The sequence below is a fragment of the Sprattus sprattus genome (genome assembly GCF_963457725.1).
Source record: "Sprattus sprattus genome assembly, chromosome: 13".
Classification (NCBI taxonomy): Eukaryota; Metazoa; Chordata; class Actinopteri; order Clupeiformes; family Clupeidae; genus Sprattus; species Sprattus sprattus.
The window spans coordinates 2,398,282-2,416,953 of NC_137911.1; the positions used below are offsets into that span (position 1 = coordinate 2,398,282).

At 40.5% G+C, this 18,672-nt stretch overlaps 1 protein-coding gene across 1 annotated transcript in view; it reads left to right on the forward strand.

Moving 5' to 3' along the window:
- Positions 1-18,037, forward strand: part of dhcr7 (7-dehydrocholesterol reductase) — a 30,344-nt gene extending 12,307 nt beyond the window's left edge. The window contains exons 3-8 of the mRNA XM_080849998.1: positions 407-641; positions 12,928-13,018; positions 13,195-13,408; positions 15,124-15,328; positions 16,337-16,468; positions 17,562-18,037. Coding sequence (XP_080706124.1) covers positions 407-641; positions 12,928-13,018; positions 13,195-13,408; positions 15,124-15,328; positions 16,337-16,468; positions 17,562-18,026 — 1,342 coding nt within the window. The 3' untranslated portion in view covers positions 18,027-18,037. The remainder of the gene's footprint in view (positions 1-406; positions 642-12,927; positions 13,019-13,194; positions 13,409-15,123; positions 15,329-16,336; positions 16,469-17,561) is intronic.
- The last annotated feature ends 635 nt before the right edge of the window (positions 18,038-18,672 follow it).

The window sequence follows — 18,672 nt, forward strand, 5'->3', positions numbered from 1 at the left end:
GAGGGAGGAGATACGTGTGTGTGTGTGTGTTGTGTGTGTTGTGTGTCAGTGTGTGTGTGTGAGAGAGAGTGTAGTGTGTGTTTGTGTGTGTGTGTGTGTGTGTGTGTGTGTGTGTGTGTGTGTGTGTGTGTGTGTGTGTGCAGCTGTGTACTGAAGGAAGAAGGAGTGAGAGAAAGAGGCTGACACACAGATGAGAGGTGTTTGTGTGAGAGAGAGTGTAGTGTGTGAATGTGTGGGTGTGTGTGTGTGTGTAGAGAACCATTTGCATTAGAGGTATTGCTTAGACTATAGGCTATTCCACTCCAACTTCAAAGAACTTCAGAAGTTACAGTATGTAGTGCATTATTTCTCTGCTAGAGTTACTGCTCTAATACATTTCTGTCTGCCCTTCCATTTCGTTCTACAGGAAAGTGGACTTGTTTTCCCTCGTTGCTGTGATCCTGCTTCTGTGCTTCGCTCCGTTCATTGTGTTCTTCTTCGTGGTGACGTGTGATCAATATCAGTGCTCCATCAGCCATTGCCTGATTGATGTGTTCAGCGGTGACTCTGATGTGTTCAGCAATCTGCTCTCTCTCTGGGCTCGAACACCCTCTTTCTCGTGGACAGCAGCTCAAATCTACTCCATTTGGGTGATTTTACAGGTACATGTTCACATGATGTTTCCTTTTTCATATTGTTCTGTTTTCACAGCTCTCAATGTGCCACCTATACCATGTATCTTGTCATATGGAAAGAGATGCACAACAGATACACTAATGTCAAGCCAACTCACTTGCATTTAACCCTACTAGTGCAGTGCCCGTAGGAATTATGCATTCTGTAGTGTTAGCAGACGTAGGTGTAGCTGTTGGCAGTGGCGCCTGCAGCCGTACGGCTGTACGCACTGTGCGTTCCTTCTGCTGCACGAGAAAAAAAATGAGAAAAGAGAGAAAGAGCTTGCACGCTTGGGTGAGGGACAAGCAGTGCGAAAACAGTCTTTCGCGGGGTGTGCGAGACCGAGAAAACTGATTGGTTAGGGGTGAGGCAAAAAAATACATTGTATCTTTTTGCTTGATCTGCGCCTGCTGCGTTATTCAGTTCCCTCCAAATTTTTTCTTCAACAGCTAGACTCAAGAGAGAAAGCAGCAAACTACACACAGTTCTACTCAGAAATTCAGAATAGCTAACAACTTCAAAAATGAAGCGAAGCCTTAAACAGCTGAGTTTATTTCAGACCCTGCAAAAAAAGCCCAAAAGCAATGACGCTCCGCCGTCCTCTGCTTTCCAGCAGCCACCTCAAATACCATCCGAGGTGGCTGGCGACCAGGCAAACTCCACTCCCCCGATCAGTGCTAGCTGCCGTAGAGACCCCTCGCATGAGGCAGTTGATGCAGCAGTTGTCACTGAAATCCCTCGACCTATTGATTCCCCTGATTTAATCTCCACAATCAGTTCACCTTCTCCCTGTCTTCTCTCTACACCTACAGAAGACACCCCCTGTTCACCCACCCCTCAGCCAGTAGAGTTGGCAGCTAGCTCTGGTGTGAGTGATTTCCAGATAGATCGCCCACCAACATTATCGCTAGCTTCGGACTTATCGGACATAGGCAAATTTGAGGCAAATGCCCTTAAAACTGCTTCAGACTCTGTTAAGCTCCATCTATTACAAAATCGTTTTAAACCTCACAGAGGATGGGTAGCTCCTTCCACTATGATTTTCGGAAAACAGAGAAGAGTGCCAGAGGAGTTTTTCAATGATGTTAACTACCCAACCTTGCGCTATAGCGTGTGTCAGGATAGCCTGCTATGTGTGGCATGTATGCTTTTCTCTTCCGGGGATATCATTCTTAGGGCAAAGCCACTTCGGGATTGGAGCAATGCTAAAAAAATTGTGGCTAAACATTTTTCAACACAAGCACACCAGACTGCTCAATTACGTGCCTCTGAATTTGTGCAAGTCTGTACAGGGAAAAAGCTTTCCATTAGTGCAGTTCTTGATCGCTCTCTCCAAGACTCAAACGAACGAAATAGGCATGGCATTAAAGCTATTATCGATTTGATACATACGTGTGGCCAGCAAAACGTGGCTCTGCGAGGTCACACAGATGTGCGGAGTAATTTCAATGCGTTTTTAAAGTACCGTGCAAAGGGGGATGCCACCTTACAACAATATTTACAGCTAGCCCCTGCTAACGCAAATTATTGTGGCCACCAGGTCCAGAACGAAATCATTGATTTGTGTGGGAAACAGATCCAAAATTAAATTATCCTGAAATGCCAAAACGCAAAATGGTTTTCTGTCCTTTGGCTGGCTGCAACGTGATCTCCAAAACCTGTTAGTAAAAATGTATACGAAATATTATGACATACAAATTCGTAACAATACTTACGACTGGCGAATATTATGACATACAAATTCGTAACAATACTTACGACTGGCAGTGGTATGGCATTATAACCACGCATAGGCGTCAGTTACGGGGGGGACATGTCCCACCACTATTCATGATTTTAATTTTGTCCCCACCACTCTTAAAAATGTGCAAACCAATTGCGACCGAAAAAATCCCCACATACTCTACCGCAATCGCCCATTCTAAAACTTGCGTATGATCCACTCCCATCAATTCGCAAACATTTCTCAATTACGGTGACAGTTATTCATAATTATGAGCTATCACTTGCCCAATAACCATTTTAACAATAGTCAGTCTTGACAACAGCAAATAATTAATTTAGCCTCATTTGCCTTTTGCTGAATGAAACGAGTCTCGTTTTTATTAAGTAATATTGCCATCGAAAAATCGCAAGGAAGTCTGGGTTATTTTGTTGTCAAAGATTCTATAGCCCACCCACAATAGTTGCGATTGTTTCCCACCCTGTGTTGTGTTGCATTGCGTGTTGAGTAAGCGATAAGTAGGCTCCCCCATGCCCTTCAAACACAAAAGTGGCTGTAGAAAGCGGTATGAACGCAACGAGCAGGATGAAAGTGTGGCAAAACTGCCAAAATTATCTTCATTTGGATTTGTGGCGAAGGGTTCAGGAGAACGCTACGTCTCTGACCCCCAGCCCAACGGAAATTAGGCCCACCAGGGTAGGCTAATCACATAGCGTTTGCTGTCTGATATACTGTCAACTCCTATAGTTCACGTCCTGCTTTTCAAGCAGCGATCTCTCAGCAGTCATGAGTGCAACAAATAGCAAAAGCTCAGATTGTGGATAACCACTTGGTTACATCAGCCTTTGGCGAGGTGTGCATGGCTCTGGTATTGTTTCTTACCGTAGAATGCCATTCTAAACGTCATGCATGTTACGTTTTATAATACGCCTAATGCTACTTCAAATGTATTTTTTCGCTTCAATGTCGTTAAAAGAATAAGATATTGTTGGAGGAAGTTTGTTTTGTTGCAGCAGGCACTGTCGAGCGGCTGTTCCAATAAATCCATGTAAATGTTCGTAATTCACAATAATGTTTGATAACCCCCTGAAGAAGTTGTATTAATGTTTCCCCATGTGTTGTCTACTGCTCATTTTACACTGTTTCTCCAAAATCCGTTTGATCGATGAAATAGCCTACTGTGTTCATTGGTGTTTTCATGACAACATATTGTAGCAACCCTTAATGTGTATTGTACATCATAAACATTAGCCTGCGTCTCGCAATATTGCATTTATTTGCTTCTGACGTTACGAAGATAATTGGGGGAAGTCAAGTCATTGTTACGCCGCTGGTTGATATCAGTACCTCGTTTCATTTCATACACCCTCACAGTCTGACATTGATTGTCTGGTAAACGTTTTTGCTGTCAAGAGAAGTGTTTAGTTGCCAATTCTGTTCTTTGTCCTATGTGTATTAGTATTACATATCCCGAGCCAATTCCCTGGTGTTCCCAACACCGTTTTGCAAAACAAGCCAAAACACGATCTTTTATTGTTCGAATGGGATTTTCAACACCTGACAATACACTGTAGAGCATATTGTAATGCAACGTTGAATGGATGACTGGCTAACATAAGGGTACCCAGCACTTTTCAAACCACACTCAAGCTTATGGTTATTGTCCCCACCACTTCTAAAAACAAACTGACGCCCTTGTAACCACGCCCATATTACAACGTGAGAGAACGTCTGTCTCCGCCATCTTGGATTTTGTTCGCTTCCATTCACTTCAATTATACCAAAATGTGTGTAATAACTTGTTTTCTGCTTCATGAAATACAGTTTTTCTGTTATATTCTTACAACTTAACATTGATTTCTCATTCGAAATGCAATCATAACATGTTTATTTTACATCGTTTGACTACACTAAGTATGTTTATGAGGAACTCAAATCCACATTCCCTTTGAATGGGGTGACGTCATCAGTTCCATTTTACCAAAATATGTGTAATTACTTGTGTTCTGCTTCATGAAAAACTGTTTAGTTGTTATATTCTTACAATTTAACATTGATTTCGTCAAAAATGCAATCATAACATGTTTATTTTACATCGTTAGACTTCACAAACTATATATCAGATCGCCATAGGATTTGAATGGGATGACGTCATCAGTGGTTGCCCGTTTTGCGCTCGCTGTGTTGGCAAAAGCTATGTACTTTTTAAATAACCATAACTTGCTCAATTCTCAACCGATTTTTAAACGGTTTGGTTTGTTATAAACGTCAGAGGTGTAGTTATGACAGGACATACATGTGAATAATTGTGTTATTTTCTAAAGAATTATAGCCACGTTAATAACGTTTGTAACAAACCAAATCATTTTTAAATCCGTTGAATAATTGGGCAAGTTAGGCCTACGGTTATTTAAAAAGTACATACCACTACCAACACAATGTTATGGGTGAGCGAGCTCATATACGTCTAAAGACATCTAGCCCTTATATACAGCCGCGGAAAAAATTAAGAGACCACTTCAAAATTATCAGTTTCTCTGGTTTTACTATTTATTGGTATGTGTTAAAGTAAAATGTACATTTTTGTTTTATTCTATAACCTACTGGCAACATTCCTACCAAATTTCAAATAAAAATATTGTCATTTAGATCATTTATTTGCAGAAAAATGACAATTGGTCAAAATAGCAAAAAAGATGCAGTGTCTTCAGATCTCGAATAATGCAAAGAAAACAAGCTCATATTCATTTTTAAACTACACACTACTAATGCTTTAACTTAGGAAGAGTTCAGAAATCAATATTTGGTGGAATAACCTTGATTTAAAATCACAACTTTCATGTGTCTTGGCATGCTCTCCACCAGTCTTTCACATTGCCGTTGGGTGACTTTATGCTACTCCTGGCGCAAGAATTCAAGCAGCTCGGCTTCTTTTCATGGCTTGTGACCATCCATCTTCCTCTTGATCACATTTCAGAGTTTTTTTTATGGGATTCAGGTCTCGAAATTGGGCTGGCCATGACAGGGTCCTGATCTGGTGATACTCCATCCACACCTTTACTGGCCTGGCTGTGTGGCATGGAGCATTGCCCTGCTGGAAAAAACACTTCTCAGAGTTGGGGAACATTGTCAGAGCAAAAGGAAGCAAGTTTTTCTTCCGGGACAACGTTGTACTTTGCCTGGCTGAGGTTTGTAAAAGACCATAAGGATTGAACCAAAGCCGACTGGAGGGTCTCCTAGTTCGTCTTCTCTGATGAGTCCAATTTTCAGCTTTGCCCAACACATGGTCGTCTGATGGTTAGACGGAGACCTGGAGAGGCCTACAAGCCACAGAGTCTTGCACCTACTGTGAAATTGGACTCATCAGAGAAGACGAACTAGGAGACCCTCCAGTCGGCTTTGGTTCAATCCTTATGGTCTTTTACAAACCTCAGCCAGGCAAAGTACAATGTTTTAAGCTTCCCTTTCTATGACTAAATTATTATGTATAGGCATATCTTATGTTCATACATTAGATTGCATTAGCATCAGAGTTAAAACAAAGCGAAAAAATCAAGCCAAATTTTTAAAAAATATTCTTTTTTCCGAGCAATAACCCCCTTTTTTAAAATATGGTTTGGTTCATAGGCACATTAACACTCGCACAAGTCTCCAGTCATCTGGAGAGTTTAAAATTATACTAAACGAAGGGAAATCTACTGTATGGAGATATTTCTGCTTAATAGACGATGCAGATTCTCATTAGGCTGTTGGATATGTCCAATGTAAGAAGTGTGAAGTTTTAATGAAATATGATTGATGCAACTCTCAATGGTTGGATGTAGATAGTTTCATAACGAACGTCAGCGTGCAAAAAGATCTTCAATGGTAAGACTTGTCTGTTGTGCCTCCGTTGGTGTATCATAAAACGTGAGTTTTATTAAAGCATAGCGTGTGTAAAGAGTATCTATTTCATTCCGTTTGTTAACCTTTCCTGCTGTCTGTCTGACCGTAGTTGGGGATTGCAGGGGAGTAAAATGCTCCATGGCCGAAGTAGATTAGTTAGATGTTTTTAACTTCGGGGTTAATTCCCTTTCCTTTACCTCCCTTCCCTTTACAGACAGCAGGAAAAGTTACAAAACTGAATGAAATAGCTACACATTACACACGCTATGCTTTATTAAAACTCACGTTACTCACATACTGGTTAACACTGTTACAGCACATAAATCTTTGTCGCTGCATCCAAACTATGCGTCACCATTCTCCCTCCCTGTACGTGCTCCTCTTAAAGGAGCCGCACCATTTTACTAAACGTTCTTGCAATGTGAATCATTTAATTTAAATATGCTTATTGGCCTTATTGTGAACCATTGTGCGTTTAACAGCGCTTTTTTGTGTGAGAGCATTTAACTGTTGATGCCCCAGTTTAATAAGGCCAGGCTATTCATAAAAAAACGTACGTAAATCTGGCATTAGTAGGCTATATGAACAGTTGAGAAATTGATTCCGTCGGGCTTGGTTCGATTCGAAAAAAACATATTTTACTGGCTTTCGGACTCGGTCCGGGCTCGGTTACTATTCTGCCGGACCGGGCCGGGCTCGGACAGAAAAATTCGGCCCGATCCATGCTCTAATCTACATCCTCAACGGGCATTAGTTGTCCGTACTCCGATTTCATTTCCTGCCATTCATTGTCGGATAAGGACGAGGGGCGTAAGATACTGAAGCAAACCCTGAATATCAGTGATGCTGATCACAAGGTCAAAACATAAAGTCAGTACAAAAAGAATCCACTAAATATTATCCACAGAAAAGATCAGTAAGGTCATAATTCGGCAAACGTTATAATATGCTGTCAATAAAATCCCAGTAGCAGTAGGACACAGTTTTCCATTCTTACATGAGTGTTTACTAAAACTAAACTGCCATGGTAGCCTATTGACATGAGTCTTAAGCAGGGACATAATAATACCCAGTGACTCTTTGTTGAGTGGTTAATTGAAGAAAAAAAAATGAATTGGATGCATTGCGTCAGGAACATAGAGGAACAGAAAAATTAAGAACAAATTATAATACATATACAGTAGTCTATGAAAAAAAAGGTTGTGCAGCTGGGGGTTCACTTACTTTTGAAAATACACTAAGGCCGAATCTCGATTCTTCCCCTTGCCCCTTTTGCTTTGTCTTTGTCTTAACCCTAGCACTTGCAAGTGTAAGGGCCAAGGGCTGAAAACTTTCCCCTATGAAATGAGACGCCACTCGGTTTCGGGTACGTCATGTGTGACTGTATGAGCTTTGAAACTAGCGATTTAAAAAAAGTTTCAATGAAGACCATGGTTGCAAATATATATGTATACAACTGTGTAGAGCATGAAACAAGACTGTCGTCATTTTTAAATGAATTATAAGCCAAAAATACTTACATGTAGTGTATGTAGCATCTAGCTGGCAAGCTACCATATAAGCCAATGGAGTGGTGGTATACGCGCTAATTGTAACCTAAAACTACTGTTTGAAAGCTTCAGTTAAGACCTACAATACTATGCATCGTTCGTGTAGCACATTTCAGATCAAACCGAGTCATTATAAACATATAAAAAGTTGTGTAGATAGCTTTATTCATGTAAAATATTCCTCGCTTCAAACAGCCATGTTTTTTTGAAAATTCGCGAGCTGGTTTCGCTGTGTGCTCTGGGATAGCCCTTGGAGGAGCAAGGTAGCTCTCCGATCATCTTAAAAACGAGGGCCATACACCCCTCAATCTTACCCCTTAATCTTGATCAAATTGGGTATTGAGATACCACTAGCTCTCACATGAACGCGCAATTTCAAGGGTAAGGGGGAAGATAAGGGGTAAGGGCCTAATTCCATGCTTCATGTAGTTTTTTGGCTACTCAAAACAATTCCCTCTAAACAAGTACATGCAAATGATAAACATAAACCTGACATTTCATCTATGGAAAATTGGTGATGAAAAAAATGAAAAATCATGGTAAAACAACAGAAAACTCTTAAGTGCTCAAGGGTTCACATACTTTCAAGTGGCACTGTACATACATACATACATACATACATACATACATACATACATACATACATACATACATACATAACTACATACATACATGCATACATACATACATACATACCACACACAAGGTACAACACAAGGCACAAAGACAAGGCACAAAGACAAGGCACAAAAACAAGGCACACAGACAAGGCACAAAGACAAGGCACACAGAACTAGGCACACAAAACAAGGCAAACGGTTTCCACACATCTAGACTCAAAACACTTCTCCTCACATCAGGGAAGTGTTTTACCTTCTTGCCTCAACAAGTTCTCTTTGGTGCCTCTGTCCATATGTCTCTCTCAGCCAGTCCTCCCCTCATGAAAATGAGGCACCTGTTAAATAGGGCACAGCCGCTTTGGCTTAATTAGGTCCCCCATTGGCTTCAGGTGAGCCCAGCCACAACCATTATGGGGGTGGAGTCGAAAAGTCTTAAAGGGCACCATCCCTTTTTGCCACAGTGAGGAGGGGGAGAATTCACCTTCTCACAGACCGCCAGACTATACATTATCCTTTACGTCATAAATTCATAGTATGGTAAGATGAGTCCATTGGTTTGACTGAAAGCACACCTGACCTGATCACTATCCATTAATAATGCTTTTCCTCACACTTATTTATGCAGTAGACAGGGGTGGAATAGGCTTTCTATAGAAAGTGTAACCTCTCTTGGCTCAGTTGGTAATGCCTGAATATGGAACCCATCCTTCATTTTCATATATCCTTAATGTTGTATATGCTTAATAATTTTTTCTGCGGTTCATGAACAATGCTGGTATTCAGGACATGGGGCGATAGTGGTACAAGAGGTAGAGAAGTCATATTGTAATCAGAAAGTTGCAAGTTCGATTCCCTGTCGAGGCGTCCTTGAGTTGTTATAGAACTTATTTTGAGCATCAAGTTCTCTTGAACTTTGGATGTTATTTGTCTGTGAGTAGATATTTCGTGTTAGTGCATTTAATGCCGTTTAGATCATTCAAAAATCACTTCGAAATTCTGTTTGTAAATGTGATAAGAGAATTCGGTATTTAGCAGTTTCTTCTAGCTCTCATGAAAGCAATTTTTTCATGTCCCCCCGGAATTACTCTCTGAAATGGATTGTCCCCCCCTATAATGAAATGGGATCTCCGCCCCTGGCTGAAACATTTTACACATTATTAAATTGAATATGCAGCCTATAACATGTTATGCATGTTTGGGCATTTTACATTCTAGTGTTACGGTATTTTCAAACTGTTCTAAGAAATTGCAATGATGTTCCAAACAAATACATTTGTTGAAACAACAGAAGAAGCACTACAGCTTGTCCCTTGTAAAACTGTCCAGAACCCACGGCGATAAATATGAATCTCTATAACTTGTATTCCGATACTCCCCAACTCTGTTATTGCAAAGTTAACTAGAGGAGGGTTATGGAGGTTGAACAAAATATAAGGGATTAGTGTTTAGATATTTAGATGTTTAATTGTGGGTTTTTGGGCTTATTTCAATGAAATGCTTTTTTAAGTGACAAGCTGGGCTAATATCATGCCTGCACAAAGTCATTAGTGCCCTAAAACAGAAGGTTATGTACATAACACTACACTAACAATACACTGTTCCCAGAGAAAATGGAATGAGGTGCAACAGAGGTAGTATGGGATATCACACCCTCACGTACCTGGCTGAAAGCACCTCTATTTCCTCCCAAAAGGCAGATGATGGGTGGGGATGTAACTTATCGTATGTAGAGCACACATCTGCCCACATAAGATAAGTCACCACTGTCTACTCCTCAGCTCAACCCAGCACTCATCACAGAGCACAAACTGCTATGTGGGGCAAACTAGTGCTGTACCTTGTTCCTCTCCTTCAGGGAACCTTACGTTCCTTTTCAGTTGATTCACTTGGTACAATTGAGAAAGTATGGGATCTGTAATCACGGCCCACACAGCTGAGGCTGAACAGAATATTAACACCCAGCTGATCCAGTAGAGAGGACAGAGGAAGCCACTGATGGGGCCAACACATCCAAGCGGTAGAAGCGTACACAGGTGTGGGAGGATGCCTATAGCGCAGAGCAGAGCAGAGCAGAGCAGAGCAAACCTCCTCCACTGTTGCACCCTGTAACAATGCCCAGGATCCCCCTACTGGAATGAGCAGGCACACCCTCAAGCAAAGGCAGACCCTGACTGTTATAAGCCAGGGAGATGGCCTCCACAATACAGTGGGAAATGCCCTGACACTTATAAGGGTGATGGCCTCCACAATACAGTGGGAAATGCCCTGACACTTATAAGTGAGACGGCCTCCGTGGTCTATGGATAACTGTAGGCAGGTCCCATGATGGCATAAGTGATCTGGTAAGGGGCTTCAGGGAACACATGTCCTTCATAAAGCGCATTGCAAGCTGCTAGGTACAAAACACAAGCTTTTCATGCAAAATTTCAATGGTACTTCTAAATCTGTTGTGCTGGCAACTGGAATTCAGATCTCAAAGATACAACCAAGCAATGAAGTTTCATTTTTCTTTTCATCATCATATGCCTTTTCATCAAATGTTCCTGATTTAATAATGCCCCTCTGTCCTTCTGCCTATGGTTTTCCATGAGCTCCCTGAGGTCATTACATTTTCTTTGTAATCTTGCCATCTTTTCCCCAAATGGTTTGTTGCCACACTGTTGTTCATCCTTAGAAGACATTCACTGCATCTTGCTTCTTTTTCTCCTCCACCCTCTTGTTCTGCTGTGCTGCTCATACCACTCCATGTGGTTGCGTCTTTTTCCAAGTCTTTTGCAACTTTCTCAATCAGAAACTCAAATCCAGAACGTGTTGTTCAAACCGATTTACGGAATGGATCTGCCAAATACACTCGTGCCAACTATTTAAAGGTGACTTAACGACTCCTACCTATGCCCTGTTTGGTTGACCCGCACAGCCAATTAGGTTTGACCTCTCACCTGACCCCACACAAATCAGAAGTTGATACTGAATCTAATACCCCACACATTATTTTCCCTTGGGTCAACTGGCGTTACGCCCTCTTATTTCAAATTCCAATGGTTTAATTCATTTCATACAAAAATATTCCTACAATGTCTTTCTCTCTTTCCTATTTTTGGTGGGTGGTGTGTGGAAGAAGACGGATGGAACCCAGTCAGGGGACAACGGGTCATCAGATTAGGCACCTTTAATGACACAATAGTGTTTATGCCAAACACATTAACGTTCATAATGTTTATCATTCCTGCAGATCTCTCCTATCCAAAAATCTGCTGTTAAGTCTTTTGACTGAAAATAAACCTTCCCTTGAACTACATAACTTATGATTGAGCTATAGTTTAGATAACTGCTAACATAACTGTTTAAGTTCCGCTAGCATAACTCATCAAGGTAATTCGAGTTGGTCATTTCGGTCCAGGAAAACAAACCGTTTCAGAACGATTGCATGAATGTATTGAAGTGTCCCCTTGCGTCCTAGTCCACTGTGCATCCAATTGAACAACTGTCCAGCATTTTGGCTGAACAAACCAGGTCAAAATAAGTGGCAGGGAGCGGAAGAAAGCCTTGTTTTGCCCTTCAGGTGGGCAAAGGATGTGACGTTGAAAACTATAAATAAATAGCAGTTCATGAATTCTAGATCTGCATGGGTTACATCAGTTGAGCCTAGGTTTGGATGTAAAGTGTGTCTTAAACCTTATGTTGAGACTTAGAATGCTAACCTAAACCAGCCTCAACCCTCTCAACATGTTGTTGCACAGGATGACGTGTTTACCACGGACAACCGATCACTATTACTGTCAGATTGGGGCGGTGTATCACTATGCTGGCCCACCCCTACCTCCTCTCCATTTGCAGTCTACATCAACATTGATTTATATTTATTTGACATGAACTTAACAGAGGTACCTGTAGGTCTTCATTTAAGCACTCAAGCTTTTGAGTTAGCGGATGGGCTGACCGTTGATACTATACAGTGGGCTTGCTGCTCATCACAGGATAAACAAACTTGCTGTGTTCACTACAGTGACTCACTATCAACTCTTGGGGTACAAAGTGCTATTATAAGAGAGGCTGGGCCAACTGGTTAGCATTCTAACTTTAGTAGACTTCTCAGCAACACAGTACATAGGCATTTTTGGTATTACGTCAAAACCTTTATGTCATTACATTCTGTTGATAGCTAAAATGCATGTAGCACCTTTAACCACTTTCAACAAGGCACAAGTGAGCTCAGTAAATGTGTTATATAGGTGTGATAGTGGGGCAATCTATGCCAGTGGTGTCTTGTTTAGCTTCACGTTCAATATTTGCCATGTTCTATATCCTTAAAATCTAGCAGCACTTCTCTCACTACTAAAGTCACACACACACAACCAACTATTTCATGAGCGTTTGCCTGCTGTTTGTTGTGCTTTAGTAATGCAGTCATCACATTACAGTGTTTTCAGAGGGCTATCTAAACCAAGTCTTTTTTTCATTATCATTATCATCACTCAGATTATTTCCCCAACAGGTTGTGCTATACATGTGTTTCCCAGACGTTACTCACAAGTTTTTGCCTGGCTATGTCGGAGGGGTTCAGGATGGGGCACGAACCCCTGCAGGTACAGACAATGTCATTTTTGAACAAATATCTGATTAGATCCCATTAACATGGGCTATTTTGAAATGAGCATGCTTAAAATACAGAGTAGTAATAAATGCATGTTTATATAATGGTATTTAGCAGAAAATGTATTTATTATTGAAATGCTCAGTTGTATTGTTATTGTCCTCTCAGGTCTCGTTAATAAATACCAGATAAATGGGCTTCAGTCCTGGATCATCACCCATGTGCTATGGGTAGCCAATGCCCATTACTTCCACTGGTTCTCCCCAACTATAATCATTGACAACTGGATTCCATTGCTGTGGTGCACCAACATTCTGGGTTACTGTGTGTCCACCTTTGTGTTCATCAAAGCACACCTGTTCCCAACGAATCCAGAGGACTGGTGAGGATTACACTGGAATACAACTTCATTAAAAGTCCAATGTTTTACTTGGTTCTAATGATAATAATCTACAGGAATTCTGCAGGGCTTTGCCGTTCCAAAACCAGTTCTCATACAATTTATTTGGATGGTGGTCTGCAGATGAAATGTCCACTGACTTATCCATTCATACGTATGCCTCAATCAGTTAAGCCTCAGAGATGTTCTGAGCAAGAAGATAGATGTTGGATAGTTGACTAGATGTGGATGAATATTTTTGGGAGGGGTATGGTACCCTTACTTACTTCAACAAATTTAAGATGATGTCAACAGCCTCAATTCGTCTCAGTTCAAAAGTTAGTTTGTTTGACTACAACTATAATCATTTTCTGTAACATAGACAACAGTTTTTCCTTGACTCCTCAAGCGCAGTAACATGAGCCATATGAAATGAGCACAACAGATATGTAGTAACAAGAGCTATATAGTAACCTAAAATAACACATACAAGAGTAATGGCAACTTACTGAAGTTTTTAGTTTGCTAAATTACCTGCTATGCTATTGGTCGTACCAGGGTGCGATTTGTCCAAAAACCAGAGGTGGGGATGTTTTTTTTTTTTTTTTTATCATGAAAAAAAAAACCAGGCAATATAGGCCTAATTCTCTTCATATACATGCATCATATATGTCTATGATATGATAATCGCTGCTAGACGCTCAGTTATTGTGCTCCCTCTCATTCACGTTGAAATACTGAAACCGAAGCAACTGTTTTGGACAGAACTCGCTAATTCAGTGAACAAATATTTTCATATTCATTGTACAGTAGCCTAGCCTATACACGGAAATGTGCAAAGCCAGCGAATTCTGAGAATGCCGACAGTTCGGGTAAGGTGAATGTTAGTGCCAGCGATGTAAGCAAGTGTATTGTTTTTTAATAATTGAGGGTTATCCCCCCATGTATGAAATTCATCCAGCTGAGGTGGGGATGTTAAAACCAGAGGGGGGGTAAATCCCCCCCATCCCCCCGGCAAATCGCACCCTGGGTCGTACTCACACGGTCAAACTAATGGTATAAATAACTAAATAACACATTTCCAAGTAATAACCTGGATAAACGGTATTAATAAAATTCCGGGACTGGACCGAAGAGATATAAGAATGAACATCATTGTTATTCAGGGAATGACATAGAGTGGACCGGCTGCATAGGTTTTGAACAGGAGACATTTTCCACTGCAGTAGAACATTTTTTCCATGGTAATCTGGAGAGCTATATAACAAGGAACCTCATATACCGTAGAAATTCTAATGCTAGTGCCCCATATCATTGCTTTGTTTTTTCAGTCCACCGAAAGACCAAATTTGACAAAGTAGAATCAGAAGCAAGAAGATCAAATCATAGGGATCTCAGTCAGCATGCATGCAGTATATACACACTCAAGAATACATATATAAAGATCATCAAATAATACATAAAAGACTGTCAGTGGCAGAGTCAGTAGCCAGCATTCAAAGTATACGATGCATTTCTGTGAGTGGGTCATCACATATTGGCCATCAATTTGAACATGTGAATACTGGTCTGTCAGAAAAACACAACTTGATCAACTAGAATTGAGTCTAAATGGTCCACATCTGTACTACATTAAACAGGAATGCATGGACCCTGTACATTTGCTGTGTATATTTTTGGATTATATGGATTTGACAAAATGCCTTTCTTTTCTGCAGCAAATTTTCTGGAAACATATTCTATGACTACATGATGGGAATTGAGTTTAACCCTCGAATTGGGCAGTGGTTTGACTTCAAGCTCTTCTTTAATGGCCGACCTGGGATCATTGCTTGGACTCTCATCAACCTATCTTATGCCTCCAAGCAAATGGAGCTGTATGGTTATGTCACCAACTCCATGATCCTTGTCAATGTGCTTCAGGTAAGTTCTATGGCTATGTCACCAACTCAATGATCCTTGTCAATGTGCTCCAGGTAAGTTCTATGGTTATGTCACCAACTCAATGATTCTTGTCACTGTGCTCCGGGTAAGATCTCCTCCAGCATCTACATCTGTGGCCACCAATCTTTTCCAGCCCAAGATCAATTATTAAGGAGACAGGCAGGACAGACAAGCTGCCTATGGAGACATAATATGAATCTGCATATAACTTGTTGATCCAGCCTATGGAGACATTATATGAATCCAGTGTTTCCCCTACAATGATATTAGGGTGGCGCCCCGCCCCCCCGGAAGCTCAAGATAATTGTGATTTAAAAAAAAAAAAAGATTTTTTTTTTTTTTTTTTTTTTTAAATATAGAGCCAGATCACAAAATAAGTCATTTAAGGTTACCTTTACCATAAAACATGTAAAATTATACTTATTTTTTAAGTAAAACTGCTTATCCTAACCCCTAATCCTGAAGTATAATTGTTGCATACTGTTACTGTAAGATGTTATATTGACTGCTGTCATTAAAAGAAACACATGAATATCATAATTCATTTAAGTGTTTGTGTCCGCCACTGCGGCGCATCGCGCCCCTGCCGCCGCCCCCCCCCCCCCCAAGCTGTAAACCTAGGGGAAACACTGGAATCTGCATATAACTTGCTGATCCAGCTCACAAAAATGATAATGTGCATACATTCTTGTCAAACAACACACAAGACGAAAGACATTTACAATTTCAGCTGTTTTTTGCTAAAGGCTTCCTCCAGTTAAATAGGTATTTGTCATTACTATGGTTGCTACTGGTTCATGCCTCAAGCTTTGTGAAGTGCCTAGACACAATGTTAGTTAATCTATTATGAATAAATTAAATGTATTTTAATTTAACTGAATATGCACAAATAGGCACATCTGTCTACACATAAATTGGAAGAGACGTAAACTTAAACGTATCTAAATAAACCCTCAGAATTTCTTTTCTGCCCTTCCTTCCTTTTAGGCCGTGTACGTGCTAGACTTCTTCTGGAATGAAGCGTGGTACTTGAAGACCATTGACATATGCCATGACCACTTTGGCTGGTACCTTGGCTGGGGAGACTGTGTGTGGCTGCCCTTCCTTTACACCCTACAGGTTTGGGAAACAGATTTATTTATGAAGGACTATTAGGCATTACACAATAGATTGACAAAGACAAGACAAGAAGGCACACATGAAATGATTGGAAACATCCGGGAAAAAATGGCTTTAACAGTGAAGTATCTTAAAATCAATTGCTAAAGCATCTCCACAGGTGATTTCTATTCATTGGAATGCAAATGAACTGGATGAGTCTCATCATTGAGGCACTGGGTGCCAGATATCTTGTTTGAAGATATAAGCCAATCAGAACAGAGGTGGTTGCACGGTGGCCAAAGCAACCTCTCATTCTAAGGGGTATAAATGGGGGGGAATGGATGTCTAAAACAGAAAGCAGCTGTTTTCCATACAACTACGTAATACAGTCTTCATAAAAACTTATCAGAGATTCACACAAGATAGTGCAGAGGTGTATGATATGACTCATTTAATATGCGGTATTCCACCTACAAATATATATATATATATATATATATATATTAGAAAAATACAAACATGACCATATATATATATATATACAGTATATAGTGGTCATGTTTGTATTTTTCATGTATTTTTGTTTTTGTTTGTATAAAATCATAAAGAAATAAACATTTTAACAAGTTGTCTGAAACGTGCATTGATATGTAAAATAATGCACTCAGTCCAATATCAAAGAAGGGTTTTGATCACTTCTTTGAGTACAAAAGTTACACCTTCTCATTTCAACACCTAATATGTATGCCCTGGAACAGTACAGATGAAGAGTAGAGATATAAAAATGGCTTCTGTAGGTTTCTCCTCGCAATTACATTTTACACACGAAATCTTTTCTTGAAATGTGGCTTAAAATCTTTCATTGAGACAGGTAATCTCTTATGTTATCCAATCAACCAATTTTATGACACCAATGTCATTCTCTGCTCATAATTGTGTGGTGTTTCACTCAGCAGGACCATCTTCAAGCAATGTTAGTGTTATTCACTTTTTTTAGTTATTCATAATTTATATTTGGATATGAATATATGGATGTTGTACCCTGGAACTGCTTGAGAATGTTTGTGCACTTGGCGATTACAATAGTTGACCCACATTGTTTTTTTGACAGGGACTATATCTGGTCTACAACCCCATCCAGCTCACCATACCTCAAGCTACAGGTGTTCTCATCCTGGGACTTGCGGGTTACTACATCTTCCGCGCTACCAACCACCAGAAGGACTTCTTCCGGCGTAATGAAGGAAACTGCCTCATCTGGGGTCAAAAACCCACATTCATCGAGTGCCAGTACCACTCCTCTGATGGCAAAACCCATAAAAGCAAGCTGCTAACATCAGGCTTTTGGGGCCTGGCACGTCACTTCAACTACACTGGTGACCTGATGGGTTGCCTGGCCTATTGTGCTGCTTGTGGAGGGACACACCTGTTGCCATACTTCTATTTGGTGTACATGACCATTCTGCTGGTCCACCGCTGTGTGCGAGATGAGCACCGCTGCAGCTGCAAGTATGGTGATGACTGGAAGCGTTACACAGATGCCGTGCCCAACCGGCTCATACCTGGAATATTCTAGAAGGTAACAGAGATTGTGGGCTTGAGGATGGTGTTGAATGATAACCCATGCAAAAATGGACATACTGCCAGATTCTACATGAGAACAAAATAAAAACAATAAACAACAATAAGTGAAGAGACATCTCCATCCAGCTTTTTACCTCATCATTCTTTGTGAGGTGTTCAAATAACAATGTAGGTATATCTGTGAGCTATATGTGAAATAAATAATCTTTTTACCTTGGAATAAGTGAGTTATGCATTTCATTGTACTGAATTTTGTGCCTTGACCCCTTTGAGCAAGCACAATGGCGACAGGGGCAAGAAAAAACTCCCTGTTAATCTGGAAGAAACCTTAAATGGTATTCCGCACAATCAAGAAGAAAATCAAAAACTCCTCAAAAATCTGTTGAAGATAGAGAAAGACCTAGAGGTTATGAATTTTGTCGTCTTGTAGACCCATGTCCATTTACCCCAGATGCTGCCAGAGAGGTCCGAAACTCTTTAGAGGTGATGTGTGGGTTGACTTTAACCTGATTAATTCTTCTTCTGGTGCTTCATCAGTCTTGATGGGCGTCCACTTCTAGGCAGAGATGCGGTCATGTTGAATGCCCTCCATTTCTAAATGATTTGTCTTGGATGGATGGATGGAGCTGGAATCTTTT